At 40.1% G+C, this 23,647-nt stretch overlaps 1 protein-coding gene across 1 annotated transcript in view; it reads left to right on the top strand.

Moving 5' to 3' along the window:
* The first annotated feature begins 21,598 nt into the window (after positions 1–21,598).
* The window catches only part of SLC1A1 (solute carrier family 1 member 1), a 47,049-nt gene continuing 45,000 nt past the window's right edge, over positions 21,599–23,647 (top strand). The window contains exon 1 of the mRNA XM_005522693.3: positions 21,599–21,788. Coding sequence (XP_005522750.2) covers positions 21,698–21,788 — 91 coding nt within the window. The 5' untranslated portion in view covers positions 21,599–21,697. The remainder of the gene's footprint in view (positions 21,789–23,647) is intronic.

The following is a 23,647-nucleotide window of genomic DNA, read 5'->3' as shown; positions in this document are numbered from 1 at the left end:
CCAAATTCAAGTGTGTTTTCACTTACAGAGTGTAAATTCTGTCAATTAGACATTGACTTCAAACAAAATCAACAGAATAATCTTATAAAAAAATAAAATAAAATAAAATAAAATAAAATAAAATAAAATAAAATAAAATAAAATAAAATAAAATAAAATAAAATAAAATAAAATAAAATAAAATAAAATAAAATAAAATAAAATAAAATAAAATAAAATAAAATAAAATAAAATGCATCATTCACTAGACCAGGCTGCTCAGAGACCCATCTAGGCTGCCATCAACACTTTCAGGGGCTGGGCCTTCACAGCTTCTCTGAGCAACCTCACCACACTCACAGTTAAGAATTTCTTCCAAATATCTAATCTAAACCTTCTCTCTGTCACCTTGCCCTATCACTAGATGGCCTTGTAAAAAGTCTCTTTTCAGATTTACGTAGCCCCCTTTATGTACTGGAAGGATCCCTGGAGACTTCTCTGCCCCAGCCTGAGCAGCCACAACTCTTTAATCCTGTTAAGGAGGAGAGGTGTTCTGATCATCTTTGTGGCCCTCTGCTGGACCTGCTCCAACAGGTGGATGTCTTTTTATGTTGGATCCCCAGAGCTGGATACAATAGTAGGGGTGGGACTCTCACAACAGCTTGAGCAGGGAGATTGGACCAGATGACCTGCTTTGATGCCTTCCAACCTGACGCATTCTGTGAACCAGTAATATACTGTGGCACCCAGAGCTGTCCCCAGCACTGGAGGTGAGGCTGCCCCAGAGCAGAGCAGAGCAGGACAATCCCCTCCCTTGGCCAGCTGATGCTGTGCCTGATGTCCCCAGGACACGGGTGGCCCTCCTGGCTGCCAGGGCACCGCTGACTTGTGTTCAGCTTGCCACAAACCAGGACCCCCAGGTCCCTTTCTGTGACACTGCTTTCCAGCATCTCATTCCCCAGCCTGTCTGCACATCCCTTCCCAAGTGTAGAATCCAGCACTTGCTCTTGTTATACTTCATTGAGCTGGTGACTGCCCAGCCCTTTAATTTGTCAAGATCCCTGTCATTAATGGAGTCAACAGTTCCTCCTAGTTTAGTGTCACCTATGAACTTGCTTACTATCCCTGCTCATGATATGTCCAAGTAATTTATGAAGATGTTGAAGAACACACTGCCAAAGATGGAGCCCTGTGGAACCCCACTAGTGGCAGATCACCAGCCTGATGCCACCCTATTCACTGTAACACTTCGTGCTCAGCTCATCAGCCAGCTGATCACCTGATGTGTTATCACATGATGTGTTATCCAGTTGTGTGCTGGACATTTTGTCCACAAGAATACTGTGAGAGACAACATTAAAATCTCTACTGAAATCCAAAAGGATTACATTAACAGGCTTCCCTTATTCTACTAGGTGGGTAATATTTTTGTAAAATGAAATTAAGTTTTTTAAACAGAACTTTCCCCTCATGAATCCATGCTGACTATGACCAGTGACTGCATTGCCTTTCAGGTTTTTTTTCAATAAATAACAGAATTATATTCTCTAATATTTTACCAAATAAACACCTTTCCTCCTTGCTTTGTCTTCATTGTGTTCAACAGCACTAAGGGACCTTGAGCACTGAATGACTTCACCAGTTTTGTTAACAAATAAGCACAGGGTCTATTTCCTTCTACTCAGCATACACACCTCAAGAGTCTAAACTTACTAAGCAAGTATTTTTGAATGTTCTTCTGCACTTAGAAAAGTTGAGTTTAGTGTTATCTAGAACTTTTTTTTTCATTATTTTGGTCTGGAATTTAAAACTTCTAAAATAATTTACATTTAACAGGAGATGTAAATATTTGCAACACAGTTTCTTCCCATATAGATAACCAACTCAACAAAATGAATTATGAATTAAAGAGCTCTTGCTGGTCTTGTATTCACCATGATGGAATTTTATATAAATATCAAAATAACCTGCATAGAATTTCTGAATTGCTTTTCCCAGAAGTCAGCTAAAAATACCTGAAACATGATACATTAAAGAAGCAGTAAAGATGAAAATAATTATATTTGTGGAAAAGAGGAACAATTAGTGAAAAACTCCCTTTCTGAGACTTGCGGTTTCCATACTGAAAATACTGTCTCTCAGTATTCAATTCAATAGAATTCAATTTCTTCTCAGAACACTTGACCCAGCAACAGGCAGAAGAATATATTTGTCAGTCCTCGGATGAACACAGTTACTTCTTGTTTCTTTTTTTGTTCTCCTGAAGCACAGAGGCATTTAAAATGCAGAGAATCATCCAGTAGTAGGATCCAGTAGTCCTCATTCATCTGATGATTACAGAAACCCAAGATGCAATACAGATGGTAGCAGACAAGGAATATGTACTCAGGTCTCATATTCCATAGGAAAGATAAGGTTACTTGGCTGTGCAATATCTGCCCTTACTGCTGTTTTTTCTTCAACATCTTATTGAAGAGATGATATTTACAGGAAAATTTTGAAACCCCTTTCCACTCCAAAGTTATCAATCACCTATATTAAGGGGATCAGAAAATCCAGCTAGGGCATTTCTCTCAACACATAAATTAAATTACAACCTTCACACAAACAATTACACATAAAACACATAAATTAAATTACAACCTTCAGCATGTCATAAAGTAATATATTCTTCTAAATGTTTCAATGTGGAAAAAGCCTGCCCACCACTCTGAGACATTACAGACCTCAGATAACAGCCAAATATCCATGAGATAGTACTAACAACTTCTCTTTAGTAAAAGAGCTACAGTTCTGCCTTGACCTTATGGAATCCAATCAAAGGCAGCTGAGGGATGCAAAGACGAAGCTTGATTGCTTCCACACAACACACCTACCTGTGGCTTAGAAACAAATAGACTGTAGTTTACCATGTACTAACCTTTTCTTCTGCTTTCCAGTCCATGAAATTTTGATCAGTGTCTATAAATATAAGAAAGGTGTATCTCAAAGAAATGCCTCTATAATAGCAAAAGCAATAATAATTTATGTCACCCTGAGCCAAAGTCAGACATGCACACCACCCTCTGGTACAGTGTTTTCTTACAAGATTAAGAGTACTTGGCATCCAGAACTGAGCAGGACCACTGCAGTGCCAGGGAAAAAGATGAATGTACATCCTTTAACCTTCACAAAATACCTTTGTAAAGTCCAGGATATCTGGCTTGAGTTTTTTAAAGCAAATTTGTCCTAATACTATTTTCTGTCAATTCATCAGCTCCTTTAAATGGCTCTCATCAGCTACTCCTTGTACTTAAGGTATTTTACAGCTAAACTAATGAGCTCATTCTTCCTACAAGCTTGTTCCATAACATATATTTTTTAAATGCCACCAAGATATTAAGATAAATAACAGTGTCTAAAACGATATTCTGGGGGCTTGTACACTTTTTAAATTAGCATAGCTTTTTCCATTTTGATGACCTGTCAAGCTTTTCTAGTTTTACTTTACTGTACCAAGCTGAAACTACATATGCCAGCTGCCTATCAAAGACTGATAATTTCTCTTAATTTTATTGCAAAATTTTATTCTTTCATTATTTTCCATAATGAACAATATTGTTACAATGATACATTATTCATATTGTTCCACTGTTTATAAGAACAGGCCCAGGGAATGCATTCCTTTACTGAAGTTAAAAATTTGATCAAAGCATCTATGAGAAACTTGGCAGGCCTTCTTAAACTGGGTAGAAAATTAACATGTTGTGAGTCTAAGGACACCAGAAGAGAGGACAGATCACAAAAGCAACTTTCAGTCTGTTTCCCAGTTCTGATGACACACAGTGGTGATGCAGGAGTTTCTCGCATCCTCACATCTACTGCTGAAGACCTTAAAGCTCTAAGCACAGATTAGACCACTACTCCAGTAGGGAAAGTAACATTCCCTGCTCCAGTCTCTCTTAATAGGTTCCTCTTCTACTCTCTGAGACACAGGTAATTCTCTCTTCCATAGTATGTAGAAAACGGCCAACAAAATAGGAAGGACAGGAAATAAATTCATCCAATAAATTAAAGCTTTTATTAACACACACCAGTGCTTCTATGATACTCTCTCTGCTTTTTATGAATCATGACTGCAAATCAGAAAAAGCAAAAGGAGGCTGTTGGTTTGGAACAGGCCAGTGCTTGCAATGCATATCTGAATGTTTGACTGAAAGTGCAGAGATGGCATCACATAATTCCCTGTGCTTCTTTGGATTTGCTTTTTTCTGTGAAATCTGTGCTTTATTACAGTGTAAGAAAATACCATATGTCATTGTAATCAAAAGGTGTGTGCCAGTATAGATGTGGAAAAGCAAGGAATCAAAGTTGAGTGAAAACTAATCCTGGAAGCTACTGGCTTTTTAAATTTGACTAAGCCACTCTAATGAAATTGTTGTCAGGTTACGTGGCATAACTGTAATTGACAATTTTGGAAGTAAACTATTTACTATCATTTGAAGATACAGATATGTAAACTAACATTAGAAACTGTGACTTTCCTTGTTAGTGATAAGCACACAAATTTCTTTCATTATCCCACTTAAACACATAAGTAGCAGTAAAAAAAAGATGCTTTATCCTAGATCCACCCTTCCATATATTTTGAAACACAGTCGTCCTTCAATTGTCATTCCTTTGCCTTATATAGTCAGAGCCTGAATTCATCCCTGGATAAGCTTGCTGTGTTACTTCTTGTTTGAGAGGTATCAGCTCTATCATACCAGCTATTTAATGGTGTGCAATGAGAGATGGATTTCTGTCTGCATCCTAATTACTTATTAAACACTGCTTAAACATGCAACATTGTTTCCATAGCACAAGAATTCCTTACTAGGTCATAGTATTCAGAAAAAAAAAAATAGGTTAATTGTAATTTACTCACACTTAATTAAGAGTTTATATATTTTGATTCCTTCAGCTGCATGTGCCCAGAAATATGTCTATTGTGTCCTTCCTATATCTGTGTTTTTAAATACCTCATTCTTTTTCTTTATGCAGTTACACTTTGCTGTCATTCTTCACTGAGTAAAAAGCCATCTGGATGGCCAGGCCAAGAGAGTGGTGGTGAATGAAGTTAAATCCTGTTGATGTTTGGTGGGATTCTCCAGGCTCAGTATTGGGGCCAGTTCTGTTTCATTTCTTTGTTGACAACCTGGACAAGGAGATTGAGTGCTACCTCAGGCAATTTGCAGGCAAATTGGGCCAGAGTGCTAATCTCTTGGAGTGTAGGAAGGCTCTGCAGAGGGATCTGGACAGGCTGGATCAATAGGCCAAGGTTTCCAGGGCCTGCCCTTGGGTCACAACAGCCCCAGGCAGTGCCACAGGCTGGGGCAGAGTGGTTGGAAAGCTGCCCAGAGGAAAAGGACCTGGGGGTGCTGGTGACAGCAGCTGAACAGGAGCCAGCTGTGCTCAGGTGGCCAAAAAGGTCAATGGCAATCTGCCTTTTCAATAAACAATTCCTTTTTCCACAGCAAGCATTTGATATTGTCAGAAAATTACATATATTACAGTTTATTTATATAAAAAGAGGATGCATGAGGAAAACTCTCAAAAGCTTCTTTAGTGATTGTTTTCTTCTCTTTCCCACCATCTCTACCAAATAATGTTGTCCAGTTGCTATAAAATCTGTCAGTGTTGTTCTGTATTCTATATCCAAGAGAAAACATAATACACTTTGAATAAAGACAACTCTGTTAATCACAACCTACCTTTCATTATACCTCTTTCACCCTTGTTTGGAGCATTGTTGACTTCTGTAATTAATTAATAGCAAGACTTTGATTTTTTTTTTCAAACAAATTAAACTATTCAGTAAAAGTGTTCACAGGAGCTCATAATACCTTTTCTTCTTATCTTCTTATCTACTTGCATCTTAAAAAAGATGCAAAAAAAGATGTGTCTCTTAAAAATGAGAAACATTAATATAAAAATGTAGATGTGGAGTCTTCACTGAATCACAAAATTATACAATGAACTAGGTTGGAAAAGACCTTTTAAGATCATCAAATCCTGTCTATGACCTAACACCTCCTCATCAACTAAACCATGGCACTGAGTGCCACATCCAGTTTTTATAGTTTTTATAGTCTTTTTAGTTTTTTTACTAAACCATGTGAGGGAATTGGGAGTAAGCTGCAAGAAAAAACAACAAAATCCTTTGCACTGCTTTTCTAAGGTTGTGCTTACTTATGCTGATTGCACGCACATAAAATTTGCCTTTTTTTAGGGACATCATCTGGAATTCCATGGAAGTTTGAAGTGCAATAAGTGCCCACCTGCTCACAACCTACCCTTTATCATGTGCATATTGATCATGGCCTCTGAGCACACCTTCAGGATCAGTCTTCCCTAACAGAGGTTAAAGGAAAAATGTGGTTCAGGGCAGCATAGGATAACTTGCACTTACCTGGAAAATAGCCAGCTTAGATTTAACCTGATGTTTATTCACTGTGTGAGGAATGTGGGAACAAATAAGACAAAGGGTTCTTTTCCTCTTAGATGTGTATTTCTACAAAGAGATCTATTTCTGAAATCTGGGAACATTCCCATGTATGGAAAATATAGAAGAATGTTTCTTATGATGGTATATAGATTGTGCAATGAGTTCATTTGAAATACATAGAGATTACAGACACAGTAATGTCAGTCTTCACAGTTAGTGTCAGTCTGATTGCCAAAGTCTTGTAAGAAGGTTGACAGTTCATATATCTGACAAGAGTAAGATGACTAACGCATTAATCACAACATAATTTCCTCTCACTTTTCCTCCTTTTTCAAGTCCGGAGCATGTACAAACATCTTCTGCAAAAATCAGATGCCATTTTCAAGCTTTGTAACTGAACCCACAGATAATTCATGGTCAGATTCCCTCTCTTTCCAAAACAATGTGGATCAAAAATGAATAAAAATGGACAAAAAATGGACAAAAGCACCATTCTGTGAAAATAAACTCCTCCTTAATTCAATTTCTCTGTAAGTTTCCTACCTTGCCAAATGCAAGGTACCCTATATCACCTTAAATTAATTTAGACATAGCTTATAATATAGATGAATATTCAAGATCTTCCTCATGTCTCCCTGAATAAAAAATTTTACACTGTGTCATTGAAGGCTTTCTAGACCTTTGAAAAGTTAAGTATCTTGCTCAGGAGCAAAAGGATATCAGAATAATAGTAGTTGTAGAGCATAATCTAGTTTGCTGAAGTCAGAGACTTCAAAGGGTCCTTGACATAATTAAGGGTAGGACTACCTTGTCTCTAAGACATTTGGATGAAAATATCTCGTTTCAATGATGAATGCCTCAGCAGTTATTTCTTAGAACAGCATTAGTATTACGACTGCTTGTGCAAGCTCTGTTGCAATGCAGCGAGGTGAAACGAGAGCTTGATGATAAAAGGACACTTCCACTGGGCACAAAGAGAGAGAATGACAGACAAATAGCCTGCAGATCCAAGTGCACAAAGCAAAGCATGCTGGAAAACTACCACATATGCAAATAAAAGCAACAAATGAAAGCCCAGTGGATAGGCAGGGGTAGATGAAATGAGAAAAATACAGCATTAAAGATGATCCTCACTGCTTTCAGAAATGGATCAAGACATAATTTTCAGGCTAACATTTTTAAAGTGTGATATGGAGCATCCATCTGGAGATACTGAAGCTGAGTTTTCAAAGTGCTGAAGATGAGCAAGTCAAAGGCAAACATAGCATGACAAAAACCAAATCAATCTACTGCTTACTGCTGAGAGCATAAAACCTAAGCAATTTTGAAGTATTTCCAGTTGGGTGCCTTTTTTCCAACTGCTTACAATTCCAAGAAACTGAATTATTAGAGTCCCATTCAGCAATAAGTAGTCTGTTAAATGGCATGGAGTAACGTAAGCAATCAGAAGAAGTCACCTTATTTTAACATGACAGCTCCTAAAAAAAGATGATACAAATCTCATGCTTGCACAAAAACATTGAGGTTATTTTACTAGATATTGTGATTATTTTTATTCAGCAAAATAAATTATACAAGAAAATTATTTTAGGGAAATAGTAAGAAACAAATTAGCATAGAAAAACCTAACTATTTAAAGACTTCTTACTGTTCTTGCTGTTATTGTAGTGATGTTTTTTCCACACTTAAATTTGAACAAAAAAAGAGTGACCTAATATACACATACATAGTTATATTAATTATATTAACTGTATCATATCATGTTATATTTTGTATAATTCAAAAAATTTCAAACAAAAGACTTTCAGCATCAAACTCACAGCTAAAGTGACATATAATGGTAATTGGAAAAACACTTCAAACTATGAATAGCAAATCACATTGCCAAAAAATGCCTTCTACAGGATAATTTATGTGTTGGTTTGGTTGTTTGTGGGTTTTTTCCAAACTGAGAAAAACATAGGGAAAAAAAGAAAAATAAATTAAAAGAAAAAAGAAAAAATAACGAAGTGTGACTGTTTACCCCATTCAGTAAATGTTACATTAGAAAAAGAGTTCTTGCAAACTGCCCAGTTGGGGTACTTCTGTGATACAGATGATCAGAATTTAACTGATTCCTTCAGTCAAGCATATTCGATCTCATCACTAGTGGTGTCCCCTAGGAAACAGTGTTGGACCCAGTCCTGTTTACTATCTTTGTTGGTGGTATGAGAGGCTTGAGTCTACCATTAGCAAATTCATGGACAGTGCCAAGCTGTGTGGGAGTGTTGATCTGCTGGAGGGCAGGCGGGCTCTGCAGAGGGATCTGGACAGGCTGGATCATGGGCCAAGGCCGTGCTGTGAGGTTCAACAAGGCCCAGAGCTGGGTCCTGCCCTTGGGCCACAACAGCCCCAGGCAGTGCCACAGGCTGGGGCAGAGTGGCTGGAAAGCTGCCCAGAGGAAAAGGCCCTGGGGGTGCTGGTGACAGCAGCTGAACAGGAACCAGCAGTGCCCAGGTGGCCAAGGAGGCCAATGGCATCCTGGCCTGTGCCAGCAATAGTGTGGCCAGCAGGAGCAGGGCAGGGATTGTCCCCCTGTACTCAGGGCTGGTGAGGCTGCACCTCAAATCCTGTGTCTAGTTTTGGGCCACTCAGTTCAGGAAGGACATTGGGGTGGTGGAACAAGTCCAGAGAAGGGCAATGAAGCTGGTGAGAAGTCGGAATACTCATCCCGTAAGGAGTGCCTGAGGAAGCTGAGATTGTTTAGCCTGGAGAGGAAGAGGATCCCAGGCAGCTATGAATAATAGAAGAGGACATAGTCTTAAGCTTCTCGAAGGGAGGTTTAGTTTGGACACTAGGAGGCATTTCTCCACACAAAGGGTGATAGACATTGGAATGGGCTACCCAGAGATATGGTCATTTCACTGTCCCTGGAGATGGTTAAGGAAAGAAATGTGGCACTTAGTTACATGGTCTGGTTGACAAGGTGGTCTTTGGTCATTGGTTGGACTGAATGATCTCAAAGGTCTTTTCCAAATTAGCTGACTCTGGGATACTGTATTTCTTAGGAGATATATGCATGCATAATCCTATGTTCTGAGATTTTGTGCCTTGATCTGTCCTGGAGGAACTCTTTGCTGTTTCTTGCAACTCATGAAGATGTGTAATGCCATTAGATCTGAAAACTGAGTGACCAACACACCACTGAAAATAATTTTACTGTAAATGTCTCTCTTTAGGTGAGGTACTCTTCTTACCTTCCTGTAAAGCCATACATAGCAAAACATAACAAGCCGGTAGAAAGGATAAACAGCTCCAAATTATCCACATACTCTTTCACTTCAAAGGAAGAAAATTTTAGATAGTTATTTTCAACATACAGACTCCACAAAAAACCCACATTATGCACTGACTTGGGATGGTGTTACAGTGTAAAGTTAACTACTAGTAAAGTTAACTACTTTTGAATTTTATATTTTTAAAATTTGAGACTAGGAAAATCGGCTCTACAACAGACTCTATCCCTGTCATTAAATTTTCAGTCTCAATATAGAACATACTTTAATTTTCAAGAAAACATGTGATCATAATCTGAAGGTAACAGAATTTAAATGTAATCAGGATGTCTTTAGACTACAGATGACACAAACAGAATACCCCGCAGACATAGTAAATGAAAAGAAGAACCCCATTATGAATTGACATTGTGAACATTATACAACATGGTTTCTGTGATGTGACTCCTGCTTTGACAAAGCACATGTTAGACTCCTTCTTGCAGGTTGATTGCATGAGAACTGCCATATTCATATCTTTGTATGGTATCCAGATAGAGGACATGGGGAGCTAGAGACATCTCTGGAAATTCTAAAGCAAACCTACAACTGAATCTACTAACTTGAAATGCAATATTCTACTGCATATTTAGCCCCAGATCCTCTTTGTTCTTTAGCAGGTGAAAAGAGGACACAAGTAAGGGGATGTATATTACACACATGCACTGATCTGAGTTTATTCACAGATTGCTTCCTGAATACTTTCTGCTGCTACCATGGGAAAGAGCTGCCTTCTGCAGGCTTCTGATACTGACCAGCAGTGTGGGGTCATTTTCATGCAGTTCTTTTGCTAGCATAGGACAAAATAACCTGCTCACTTGTTAAAATACTTTTATATTTCATCAGTCAAAAGCCTTACCATGCAAATTTGCTGTATTCTAGTTAAGTCCTGATGCATGGAGGGATATTATGTCCTTTTGGATAACAAAGGGTTTCCACTGCTATTTCTCAGGAGATTTTGCCTCTTCAGAGGCTATTTTCAGAAAGATTTGTTTGTTCTTACAGGACATTTCTATCAGAATAGTGAAATTATGCTTTAACTGCCCTGCAGAAACTTCATTATAATACTTGCTAGAAGCATAGGTTGACATCCTGCTTACCACTGGTGACCACAAGTTTCTGCCAGGCAGGAAAATCAGCTGCTTCAAGCCCAGCAGCATTTCCATGACAACACTGTGTTTAAAAAACTCATTTTAAAACCTAAAAAAAAAAAAAAAAAAAAAATGTTATAAGGTTTCTATTTCCTACTATGCAGTTTACTGATCTCCAGCTTAAGAATTTCTAAGCTAATTGCCAGGAAAACTGAGGCAAAGCCTTGAGTCTTCTCCTTTGGCTATTACAATTAAAAAACTAGAAATACTTACCTCCTCTACAGCACTGTTCCATTACCAGCGTTTCCTTAGATACACCCCAGGTGAGAAGTAAGCATGAATGTCCTAAGGCCTAAGAACTCTGTCCTGGATACAGGGACAAGGGGATGGAGCTTTGGGTGCTGTCTATTCCATACCATTCCACCGCTGGAGGGGTGTAGCCTTTGCAGAAACAGAAATGGCACCATCCTTAGCCAGGTCACACAGAAGGGTGTGTGCCAGACTGGGCTCAGGACTGTGCTGCCACTGGGCACCAGGATAGAACTGTCATCACAGCTGTTGTAGCCATCAGAGCCACCACACTGGAGCTGCTGGCTGCCACTGCTGCTGCAGAGAGAGAGCCCCTGCACCCACACCACTGCTGCAGCTACCTGCACCTCTGGTATTGCTGCAACCACCAGAGTGAGCATCTCTGCACTGCAGCAATTTATTTGGAAAAGTAGTTTTCCAGGTTTTGTTTTGTCCCCGTTTTCCATTGCTTCTGGGCCAGGCAGGAGGAGGTTGAGCCACAGGAGCCTCGCTGGCATGCTGCCTCTGTTTTGCTCGGTGCCATGTGGTGGTGATTGTTTCTATGTTGCCTGTGTTTGGAGATCACACTGATTGCTGCCCAGGCAGATGTTTGGTGGCAAATACCCTTTTGTGGGTAAAACTCTCACCTTCTTTCTCTCCCTCTTGTACACTCTTTGCTATTAATACTGTTGTGATTATTGTGATTTTTTTTCAGTAAGCTGTGATTCCAATTTATAATCTCTCCTAATTTCCCCCATTGTCAGAAGGGGCAGGGGGAAAGGGGGCAGCTGCAATGGGTTTAATTTTTCATCTGGGATTTAAACTGGCACAAACTGAAGCACTGAAAAGCATAAATAGGACTAAATTAGTCAAAAGGTAGAAAAGAAGACACTGAGAATGACAGTAAGTGCCATGTCTTCTATGAAAATACTATCAACAACATCACTCATATGATATATTGAAATAATGACCATATAACATGCATAATTTGCACTAAAATATTGCCTCTTGTATACTAACAGCTGTGTATCAGATTTACTTACCACACTGATGGAGCATTCACCTGGCTCCTCTGCACTGCACTGATTTCATTTCCCCTCCTTGTTCCTAGCAGGTTTTTTCTGCAGTTAATGCACTGAGACAAATGCTTGGCTGTCTCGGGCTTTCCTACAACCATGAAAATTTGGCCTATGACTTCCAGTGCAGCTTGAACCAAAGTCCAAAGGCCAAGTTTCAAGTCTCAAAATAATATTGCCTCCAAATCATGGGAATTTTTCAAACACCACCTTTTTTCTTGCAGCTAAAATTTTTGGCATACATTTCATTGCAGTTCAGGGAGGGCTGTGATTTGTCAGCCAGCACTTCATCTATATTTGTGGAGATATGGTAACCCATGGTGTTCACCCTGTTCTTCCTGGATTTATATACCCTTTGACAGCTTTCCTTCTCCAGCTCTTGCAAAAATTCTTCTCTCAGAAGATGTTCAAAGCATGGAGAATGGATACACAGAATGAAAGCTCCAAGAGTCAGATGTATTTTGAGATAAACCTTATGAGATACAGCTGTAGATCCTGAGGAAACTGATGGAGAAAGTGGCTAGGATGTATTTGAGAAGTTGTGGCAATCCACTGACTGGTAAAGCAGAAATATAATCCTCATTTTTTAAAAGGGAAATAAGGAAGAACCAGGGATCTATAGGCCCATCAGTATCATCTCAGCACCTGGCAAGGTCATGTAACATGTCCTTCTGGAATGGAGGTACAGTGAGGTGATTGGTGACAGCCAGCATGGCTTCACTAAGGGCAAATTTTGCTTGACAAATTTGGAGGTTTTCTATGACAGGATTATAGCATTGGTGGATGAGGGAGGAACAATTGACATCATTTACCTGGACTTGATCAAAGCATTTGACACTGTCCTACATGACATCCTTGTCTCTAAACTGGAGAGTCACAAATCTGGTGGGTAGAACACTGTGTGGATAAGGAATTGGCAGGATAGCCAATTGGCGGGTAGCCCTCAGAGAATTGTGGGAGCAGCTTGATGTCCAAGTGGAGACCAGTGATGAGTGGCATTCCTCAGGGGACCAGTGCTATATAGTATCTGTTGCATTCCAGGGCCGCAGGATGATGTCCAGAGAAGCTACAGTTACCAGGAACCAGCATGGGACACCAACGAGATGGGCTTCTGTTCATTAAACCATTTATTCAGCGCAGGAACAAACTCAGATTGAGAGAAAGCCCTGAACAGAGGCAGGGAAATGGGTTTTGAGGAACAGAACCAGGGTGGACTTCAGGGTCAGGGACCACTAGGAACACAGCAAGGAGGAAACCCCAGGGACTCAAACCCAATCAGAACCCCTGAGCTGACACCCCACGAGGGTCTGGGGTGGGGCAGCTCTTCCAGGGCTCTCCCCTAAGGCAGAGCATGGAATTCCCTCTTGCCAGGCTTAAAGCCATGCTTCTCACTTTAACAATGTTAATCTGAAACTAAATCTTTGCCTCCCTGGGCAAGTACCTCACAAGTACCCATATCAGTGACAGGGACAGTGGAAGCACCCTCAGCAAGTTTGCTGACGACACCAATGCACTGGATGCACTGGAGAGCAGGGATGCCATCCAGAAGGACTTGGACAGGCTGGAGAGGTGGTCTGCAAAGCTCTGGAAGTTCAACAAGGTCAGATTCAAGGGCCTACCTCTGTGCTGGGTCATTCCAAACATGGATATAGGCTGAGTAATCAGTAGGTGGAGACCCTCCTTGAGGACAAGGACTGCTGGCTGATAAGAAGCTGACATGACCTAGCAAAGTGGGCTTGCAGCCTAGAAAGCCAGGCATGTCCCGGGCTGCATCACAAGAAGTGTGACCAGCAGGTTAAGGGAGGTAATTCTGCCCCTCTGTTCCACTCTTGTGAGACACAGCCTTTTGTACTGGATCCAGCTCTGGGGTCCCCAACATAAGAAGGACATGGACTTGTTGGTGTGAGATGCCACAAAGGTGACCAGAGGGCTGGAGCACCTCTTTTATGAAGACATGCTGAGACAGTTTGAGTTTTCCAGCCTGGAAAAGGCTCAAGGAAGAACTTCTAGCATACTTACAGCACTTAAAAGAGATCTACAAAAAAGCCACAGGACCTTTTACAAGGGCACGTGATGAAAGGACAAGGGTGAATAGTTGAAGAAGTTAGATTTAAAATCATAGAATGTTTTGCTCAGCAAGGACATAATCTTAAAAATTATCTTAAATATCATCTAATTCCAATTCCCCTGCCATGGACAGGGAAACCTTCCAGTGGACCAGGTCACTCAGAGCTCCATCCAGATTTACCTTGAACACCTCAACGGATGCGGCATCAACCATTTCTCTAGACAACCTGTGCCAGCCTCTTGCCACCTTCACAGTAAAGAACTCTAATGTCTAATATAAACTCTTTTGAAGTTTGAAGCCATTCCCCCTTGTCCTGTCACTACATGCTCTTGTAAAATGTCTGTCTCTATCTTTCTTGTAGTCTCCCTTCAAGTACTGGAAAAAAGGCTAAGTATCAGACATAATGAGATTTTAAAATATTTTAAAAGACAAGTTCTTTCCTCAAACCATTTATAGTGCATTACCGTTATATTTTTCCACTTTTTTTCACAGTCTTTTGGAGTAGAATCCTGGTTCACAACTGGATATTTTTATCCTAATATGTGCAGGCTACTAAAAAAGCTGAGGCTTAGACACAGACCATGCTAAACCTCCAAATCTTCAGATAAAACTCCTCAGAACAAATTGGAATACAATGATTGTTTAGTTCTGCCTAGAAAAGTTGCCAAGGGCACTGAGCATTTTGAAGCTGTTGAAATGTCCCAGAAGGTCAGATCATATGCCTACAATTCATTTTTGAGTTGCACAGCCAATAATTCTGAATGTCTTTCTCAACTTCACTCTTCAGATCTTTGGCTATCTAAGTTAACGTATTATCTCAAACTTGCTGAACATCTCCTAAATTAGTGTTCACCCACTCATCCATTTCAATGTGCTACCAAGACATTTGAGTTCCAAAATAATTCTGTCATTTGCTATCGTTATCTTCTATCACAAAAACGTTCTGCTTCATTACATCTTCATTAAAATAAATCTCCAAATGGAGTGTGGTTGAACAGTGCCCTTCAATTTCATTTATGTAATTTTTGAAGACTGGTGAAGAGCAACTGTCTGCTAGAATCAATAATTTTATAATTACTTACATATTAGTGTGGCTACTTGCATGATATATCACATAATGAGGCATCTTGCAGAGTTGCTGGAGCAGCAGTAGAATATTATCCTATAATTTTTGCTTTGTTCACCATCACCTTGTATTAATACATATGCACTTTGTATAGTATGGAGGTTAAACGATGGTACTCCAATATGGCAAGAAAATATCATCATCTTCATTTGGAGAACAAATTATTATTATGCTAATAAAATGGTATTTGTTCAAAATATTTTTACCACCTAATTTTTCAAGATGATAAGACATGATTGCCACTACAGTAAGGATCCAGCCTTTTCACATAGCCCTAGAGGTCAGATGCTCGTTCTGCTGTGAAGTTACTCTTGTTCTGAGGTGGAATTTTCTTATAGATATTGGTGTGCCAAAGTACAATATTAAATACTTTCCTTCCTGTGCAACACCCAATATCAAATCACATCCAAAAACAATAATGCCTGATCCACAGCTCAAAAATCTTGGAAATATATACCAGGTCTAGTTCAAATTCCTTTAAGTCATTTGCCTTAAGCAGTATTAATTTCTAAGTCAGCAGGTAGGAAGCTATTACAGAAATGAAAAGTGAAAAGGTAAGCCTTCACTCCAGACAGTACATGTATTTATCTTTAAAAGTTGGTCACTGAAAACAACTTTACCATGAAGACATCATCCTTCAACAAAAATGGCATCCCTGCCATGCTGATATTCTCTGACAAATGTTTTTAAATGCTTTGCAGAAACTCAGGCATTTTTAGTCTTCATGCAAATTTAATTCACTTTTTATTACTACCAGAAGTCCTTCACACGAGGCCAAAGAAGGGTGCTGTGAGAAATACGTGTTCTTCATACTTATCCTCGCTGTTCATACTTACCCATTTTGTGTAATTAGGAAGGAAAACGCTTTGCAGTCATGTTGATCTAGCTTTTTTCATGGACTGCTAAGTGGCTGAATCTTTAAGAAAAGGAAGAACCATTTTTAAAATCATACCACAGTATGCACCTGGATTTACACAGCTGTTGGTTCATGATCACTTCACAGATATACCATCATACTTTCTAGGCAAATGAAAAATTTTGGACATTGTAAAATGTATCTGCCTGTGATGATTTTCAGAGCTTGGCTTTCCTTCAGGCTTCTGTGAATAGTACATAACTACCAGTTAATTCTTGATCTGTGAAACACATTTGATGCCACCTTCCCACTCTGCTTGCCTACCTTCTTACAACACAAAATGTCTGCAGCCAGGAAAACATACAAGCATAGTATGAAATATTTACACTACTTGAAACAAGAAAAAAAATAATCAAACACTTTCTCACTGGTGGAAATTCCTCCAAGTAAGACATGGACGCAATATCTTCCAAATTTCATTAAAATAAGTGACAATATATACAATGTTTTTACTGGGGCCAGGAACACAATTTAGAAAAAAAACCCAGAAGTCATCTAGAATGTAGGATTCCACATCCAAGGTTTTAAAACCATAACAGGTAAACCATTTTCAAGAAATTCTAATACATTTTCATCATTATTCTTTTATGTTAGTTTGACACAGATGAGTTTGGATACCAACAGTGAAAAGTGACTGATAAAATAACATTTAGATGAGATGGAACAAAACTGGGTTTTGGTAGGAAAGAAAGATATTCGCTATTCAAGGGCTATAAGCTAGCAAACAAAAATCCCACCTGCAGCTGTTGTCTTCCTCCCAGCAGTGGTCCAATTGACTCCAACAAAGATAAAAATCCCATTGATCTGGTGCAGGATTTCATTTAATAAAGGGGAAAAAAAACCCAAAACAAAACCCCAACACCCACAACATCCTCCCAAAACAAGCAAACAAAAAACCAAAACTCAAACAAACAAAAACCCCTCAATGTCCTCCCTTTGTTAGTTTTACACCAAATCCAGACCTTTTCATCTACTATTAATGTGTTGTAATGCATAATCCAACAAGTCTAAAAAGCTCAGTTGAAGAAAACATGAAGAATGACTAATTTGATAAGGTTTAGAGTGTCTTTGGTAAAAGTAGAAAAACCTGTGCAAACAGAAGATAAAGCACCTACTGGTAATATTCTGGAAGTTCTAAGTAATTAAGATGGATCCCTCTGTGCATTCAGAATTGGCTACTAAAATATAAATATATACGACTTTAAAATTATAAGAGAGGATTGGATTAATTAAATATACTAACAAAAGTACTGGTAGTTTAAATCTAGACTGGATTAAACAGCATCTCTGACAGAAAAGGTATTACTGCTATTAAACCAGTATCATGGCCCCAGATATAAAATCAGCACCCCATCAGCTCCGCCCTTGAGGAAAATCAGTGCATCTGTCAAGTAAAGCTCAATGAAGGATTTCTTTTTCTTATTGTATTTTTTTTTATCACATATGCTATATTATATAACACATATGGAAGTTAAACTTTGAGGTCAGATGTGAGGAGGTGCATGTTCCAGGCTATAAGGAAAAATTCTGACATTTTGAGTGCTTGGTAACACTAAAGTATTCACAGACATAAGACACAGCTTTGTGCGTTTTCTTCCACATGCCTTGGCACTTCACTGAACTTAGAAATGTTACAATTTTTATTGGATTATTTTCTCATTAAGACAAGAGATATTAGACAGGAACTGATCAGTTTGTTTTCAGATTTTGTATGTACTTGTGGCTTTACATTATAAAAAACTATTGCAAAATTCCTATTTGGTGGACTAGCCTCAAATAAAAATAATTTTAAAACCCTCAATTATTTTACCTGCATTTTATGTGGATTATTAGCAGACATTTTTTGAAATCTTTTAAAAATACTGTTATCTTATCAAAGCATTTTAAAATATACAATACTCAAAATTTCATTAATTCACTCTTCTATGCTCACCATAAACTATGAGAAAAAAGGCACTTCATTTGTTTTCTATGGAACAAATCAACTGTCACCAAAACAGACAAATGATACTAACAAGCTAACCTAGGCAGAAAAAGTTGAAGGTCTAAATAAGTAAAGTGATTTTTTTTCTGTCTTAACTAGAATCACTGAAGATCTATTTTAAGACATATGAAAGGGCAAGCTTCCACTTGCTACATTCTGCACTGCACTGTACTGTACATGCTCTACCAGGACTGCTCTGCATCTCCCAGCACTGAAACACTCACATGCCTCAAAATGTTGAAAATATTCCTAGCCTAGTCTTAAGTAATTCACTTAAAATGTAGTAAAGACAGCTCTACAGATTGGAAGTTATTGTTGAGACATACTGTGTAAGTATCAGGTCACCACATGTTAATAATTTATCGATAGAATGGTTATTTATGTATTTATGTACGCTCCTAATTCTACAATGAAGTAATCTGGATTATTTTAACCTTCAGGAAAAACAAACAAACAAACAAACATGATCAATGTATGTCATTGTTTCTCAGGACAGTGTTCACATTTTCAAGACCGTCTCCTCTGTATGTTTCATTAACATTAAAAAAAAAAAAAGCAAAAAATTAAAGTATTTTTTCATGCATACAATCTTAACCATGATCTACTCTGACAACTTTGTGACAGTGATCTGTATGGCTACTGAATGTATTCTTATCATCCTTACAGATAGTGTATTGACATTTTTTCACAAATGCATTCTATTAATTTCATAATTATTCCAGGATGTCTTAAAATCAGACAAGGACAAAAATGTTTTAAATAGAATTTAAATTTATGTTTGCTCATAGCTGCACTTCCTAGGTGTACAAGCATCTAGTCTCGCAAAGTATTATGTCTTTTAGTCTTTCTGTATGGATGAATTAGTTTTTAAAATAATCTCAACATTTCAAGAGTGATCCATGGGCTTGGGCTACATTTCTTTTCCATTTTATTATTATACTTTTTTTTGTGATGTTGGATTTTTTAATTTATAGCTCCCTTTACAGAAACTGCCAGGTTGACTTTACATCCAGGATTAAGGCCAATGTCCATCATTCTATAATAGGAAAATGAAATTAAAACCAGCTTGCTCATCAGAATGTTTAAAACATCCCTAATTCACCAGCCTAATTTTTTAAAAAAAAAAAAAAAAAAAAAATTCTTTAGCTTTCTGTGACTGTTGTGTTACCAAATTTTTTTTTTTTTTTTTTTTTTTTCTGAGGTCAGGGCCATGGAATGACTTTTGATGAAATTAAAAAATAAAGACAAATTATTAAGGAAAAAAGCCTAGAATTTTGGTATGCTTTTTTCCTTAAATATTTTTAGGGACAAAACACTAGCAGAAAAGAACAGAGCATAGTACTGTAACAGAGAGCAAAAGGTACATAGAGGTCTTCAATATTATTAAAAATATATTGTCTTGCTGTTGCAGAACGCAAAAATAAGATCTGTCTCTAGCCTTCACAAGTTGTAAAGTATAATTGCATTATGTTTTTCTTAAGGTTGTGCAACTCCTTTAAGGTATTGCAAGGTCCAGGAAGAAATATATCAGCTACAATCACATTGTTTCATACCTGCAGAAGGGCATTTTTCTGTCCTAAGAATGCTGAAGGTAATTCTAGACCTACCAAGAAGATACTATGAAATCCTCAGTGTGAAAAAAGGATACTTAATACTTTACTATTAAGAGAAATACACAAATTTCATAGAGAAATAAGTAAATTCTAACCTTTTTTTAGCTAGTCTTCAGGAACTGAATTAGAATAATTTCCCCTAGCTTACCAAAACAGCTCAAAAGAGAAACAGAGTAAGTTGTAAGAAGGGGTATGTGATGTGAATAGAGCGAAAGTTAAAGGAAGGCCTAAATTCTGAAGATGTCTTGCAAATAATTTTGTTCCTACTGTCTAGAGAGGCACCAATTCACCACCTCCTAGGGCAGATAGATCAGACATTTGACTTGCTGAAAGCAACATCTGAGACTCCAAGTGTATGAGAGGAAATTTAAAAAAAAGAAAAAATTTACACCCAGTGGCAATGAGATCCAAAGTCAGAGCTCTGCTGCAGAAGGTATGCCTAATCTTGACCACCCTGAAAAACAGTGTGCCTTTTTCTTTGTGTACGTCTTTAGTGCCACTCATACTTTGTAACATTTCCACACCAAAGTTTAGGCATAGTCATGGTATTTCTTACCATTACTTTGCATTAATTATTCTTGTTTCGCTTTGCTGTAGCTTGTAACATGGTAGTATGCCAGCCTTCCTTTTAAGTGGTCTGAAACCTTTTATGACTTAATTAAACTGATATACTTACTCATCTGCCTCCTTTCCACCACTAGGCTTTCTCTTATTTTTTAAATTAAATTCTCCTGATGACAGATGTAAACAAATTACTGCAGTTGTTCTATACATATGAAAAATATGGACAATTTTAGGTGTTTCTATATGAATTTATGCAGCTAAGTCAAGGTTTTAACACTTGAGATTGATGACAGCTCTTGCTTCTCATCCAGGTGGATTTCAGTGCTCTTACCTGACTCAGCAGGGTATATATTTTTCTCTTTCTCCAAGCTATCACACAGAACAGCCGGATTCATGTGAAGAGCAAAAGTGACAAGGTTTCAATCCGTTTTTTGCTGATCTCCCGCAGGCCTTAGTTACCCAGTTGTTACAGACAGAAATCAGGTAAACCTCACAAATGCGTGTTTTGAAATGGATATCAAGTGCAATTAACCCTTCATTCTGCTCTCTCCTACATGTCATTCATCAAGACAATGGCAGATTTTGACTGGGCTTGGCTGTTTGTTTTTTGCATTTACCATTGAGCTACGGGTTTGACAATCAAAATCAACACTTTTATAGACATATTGAAAATCATAGCCCCACAGGGAACTGTGTCCAAATATCATATATATTTTAATCAAGCTTATGGTGAGGAGGGAGCGGGAGACCATTGCCAGTGAGTTGCACAAGAAATAAAAGCTTCTTCGCTATTTCGGTATTTAAGCCTACCAGGGTCAAATCCCGGGGGGAAATCTTCCAAGATATTTGTGTACCTGCTGACATTCTCAGCAGGAGCTGGGTGTGCTGGCGGCAGGTGGGCCGGCCGGGCGAGGGGCGGGCGGGGGCCGGGCTCTCCGGTTGCCAGGGGGGGGGCAACGCCTCCCCCCCCCCCCGGTAAGCGCGCAGCCCCGCGGAGCGCACGCAGGCGGCTCGGCTCGGCTCGGCTCGGCTCGGCGCGGCTCGGCTCGGCTCGGCTCGGCTCGGCTCGGCTCGGCTCGGCTCGGCTCGGCTCGGCTCGGTTGGGCTCGGCTCGGCTCGGCTCGGCTCGGCTCGGCTCGGCTCGGCCCGGCTCGGCCCGGATCGGATCGGCTCCGCGCGGCGCGCACCGCCCCATCCCCGCCGACCCCCGCCATGGCGAAAGCGATCCAGAAGGGGTTGTTCTGCCCCAGCTTCGTGAGGAAGAACTCGCTGCTGCTGAGCACGGTGGCTGCCGTGCTGGCGGGTGAGCGCGGGGTAGGCAGGGAACGCGGCGCCGCCGCCCCCCGCCCGGCCTTGCCGGCACGGTACGGCCTTGCCGGGCGCAAGGGTGGCGGGGCGCCCGACCCGAGCCAGCGGCGGGGCGAGGAGTGCTGCGCGGCCGCAGGGCCGGGCTGGGCGATGGGAGGCCATGCTAACGACCCACCCGAAAGGCGGGCGAGGGCGGCCGGCCGCTCTTCCCCGGCATCGCCGCGGCCGTGGAGAGCAGTCCCGCAGTGCCGCGGTGCCGCGGCGGCCGGGCGAAAGGGGACGCGGCGCTCGCAGCCCCGGGAGGCCGGGTCGGCAGCGGGGGACCCGGGGCCCTCCTGGCCGGGCCGGCCCCTGCGCCCGTCCCGCCGGGCCGTGTGGCAAAGGTCGTGGTCGGCGGCGTGAGACCGCCGTGTGAAGAAGGCGCACGGGCGCCGGGGGCTGTGAACCATCCGTACTGCGGGTCCCCACGGCGGGCTGTGCCCCGGGTGGCCTCTGCAGCTCTTGGAGAGACGCGGCCCCTGCCTACTGCTGGTCTGCCGGTGGCAGCCCCGCCGAGGGAGGCTGCAGGGCTGGAGAGCGATGGAGGTGGCTTCGTGGAGCTTCTGATGGCCCAAGCGAAAGGTGCGGCTGGAAGAGTTTGGCAGTGCCGCCCGGCTTTCTGAGGGGTTTTCGAGAGTGAAATGTCTAGCAGTGCCAGACGGCTTTCAGAGGGGTTTTCAGGGCCATCATTGTAAAGATGGCAGAATATCTCCCACGTACATCAGCAAGTTTTTGAAGGGGAAGCAAGTTGAATGCCATCTTAATAAGGATAAGTGGGAAAAGAGGGCCAAGAAAATGTGTAAGGTTACTTAGATGAAGAGGCTTTTCCATGTGGCATAATTTTCACCCTATTTGCACACTTTTTCTCATTTTCTCCTTGTTATTAGTTGCAGAGCCTCATTCACATTGTTTCTCCTGTGGAGAAGTGGTGCTGTAAATACTTCCTTAACTTGCTGTCTGGGTCCTTTCAGATGACTTTTGTGCTAATTTGAACTTTGGCTGGGCCGTGCCTATTTCGGTGCTAATTTGTTCAGAAGAGAATTATTATTTTGAAATTCCACACAGTTATTTATAAGCTGTGGTCAGAACTGTGCTTACATATACATGTGTGTTTTCCTCAATGCATTCAGTATTTGAAAAATCTCTGGATTTTTCTCACCTCATTCAAAAAGGAAAGATTTTTGTGAGTTTTGCATACCAAGTGTTAAGGGCCTTGCTATGAAAATCTGACTGTACAACTGGATGAGTGTGTTTATGTGTCTGTGTTTGTGTATGTACAATTGCTTTTTCACATACTACTGTCAGCTACTATTCTAGGAGTTCACGTACTTCCAATTTACAGAAGTGGTTAAGAAATATTCCCTTTTCATCTTCAGTGAGTGTAGTTAGAATTGGAGAGTGATGTGATTCTACAGGTGCAACATTCTGAAATTAAATTTCTGTGAGAGCCACAAAGTATGACAATGAGGGAGCTGTGGGGACAATTGACCCCAATTCCCCTAATACCCAGTAGGAATTCTCAGTGAGAGGACCGGTTCCCAACACCTGCTGTGTCCTTCCCCTTCTCTTCCTGCTACACTGTAATTAACAGTCCATAACTCAGGGGAGCTCTATAATACTATCAGAGAGAGTCTTCATCGTAATTCTGTGAGCCTTGGACCAAATTACCTTTTGCATGGTACTGCGTATCTTCAGCACTTCCAGTATTTCTCAAAGGTGAAATAAGGCACATACCAAGAGTAGTGAAACCTTTGTAAAGATGGGGTTAAATGATATATTATTTTTTTAGTACAGCATGAGGAAAGTTTGTAATAT

This window comes from Pseudopodoces humilis, chromosome 4 (assembly GCF_049639895.1).
Source record: "Pseudopodoces humilis isolate 2021_Gansu_Grassland_sample_001 chromosome 4, ASM4963989v1, whole genome shotgun sequence".
Classification (NCBI taxonomy): Eukaryota; Metazoa; Chordata; class Aves; order Passeriformes; family Paridae; genus Pseudopodoces; species Pseudopodoces humilis.
The sequence above is the reverse complement of the archived record's forward strand: the minus strand, read 5'-3'. Positions and strand labels throughout refer to the sequence as shown.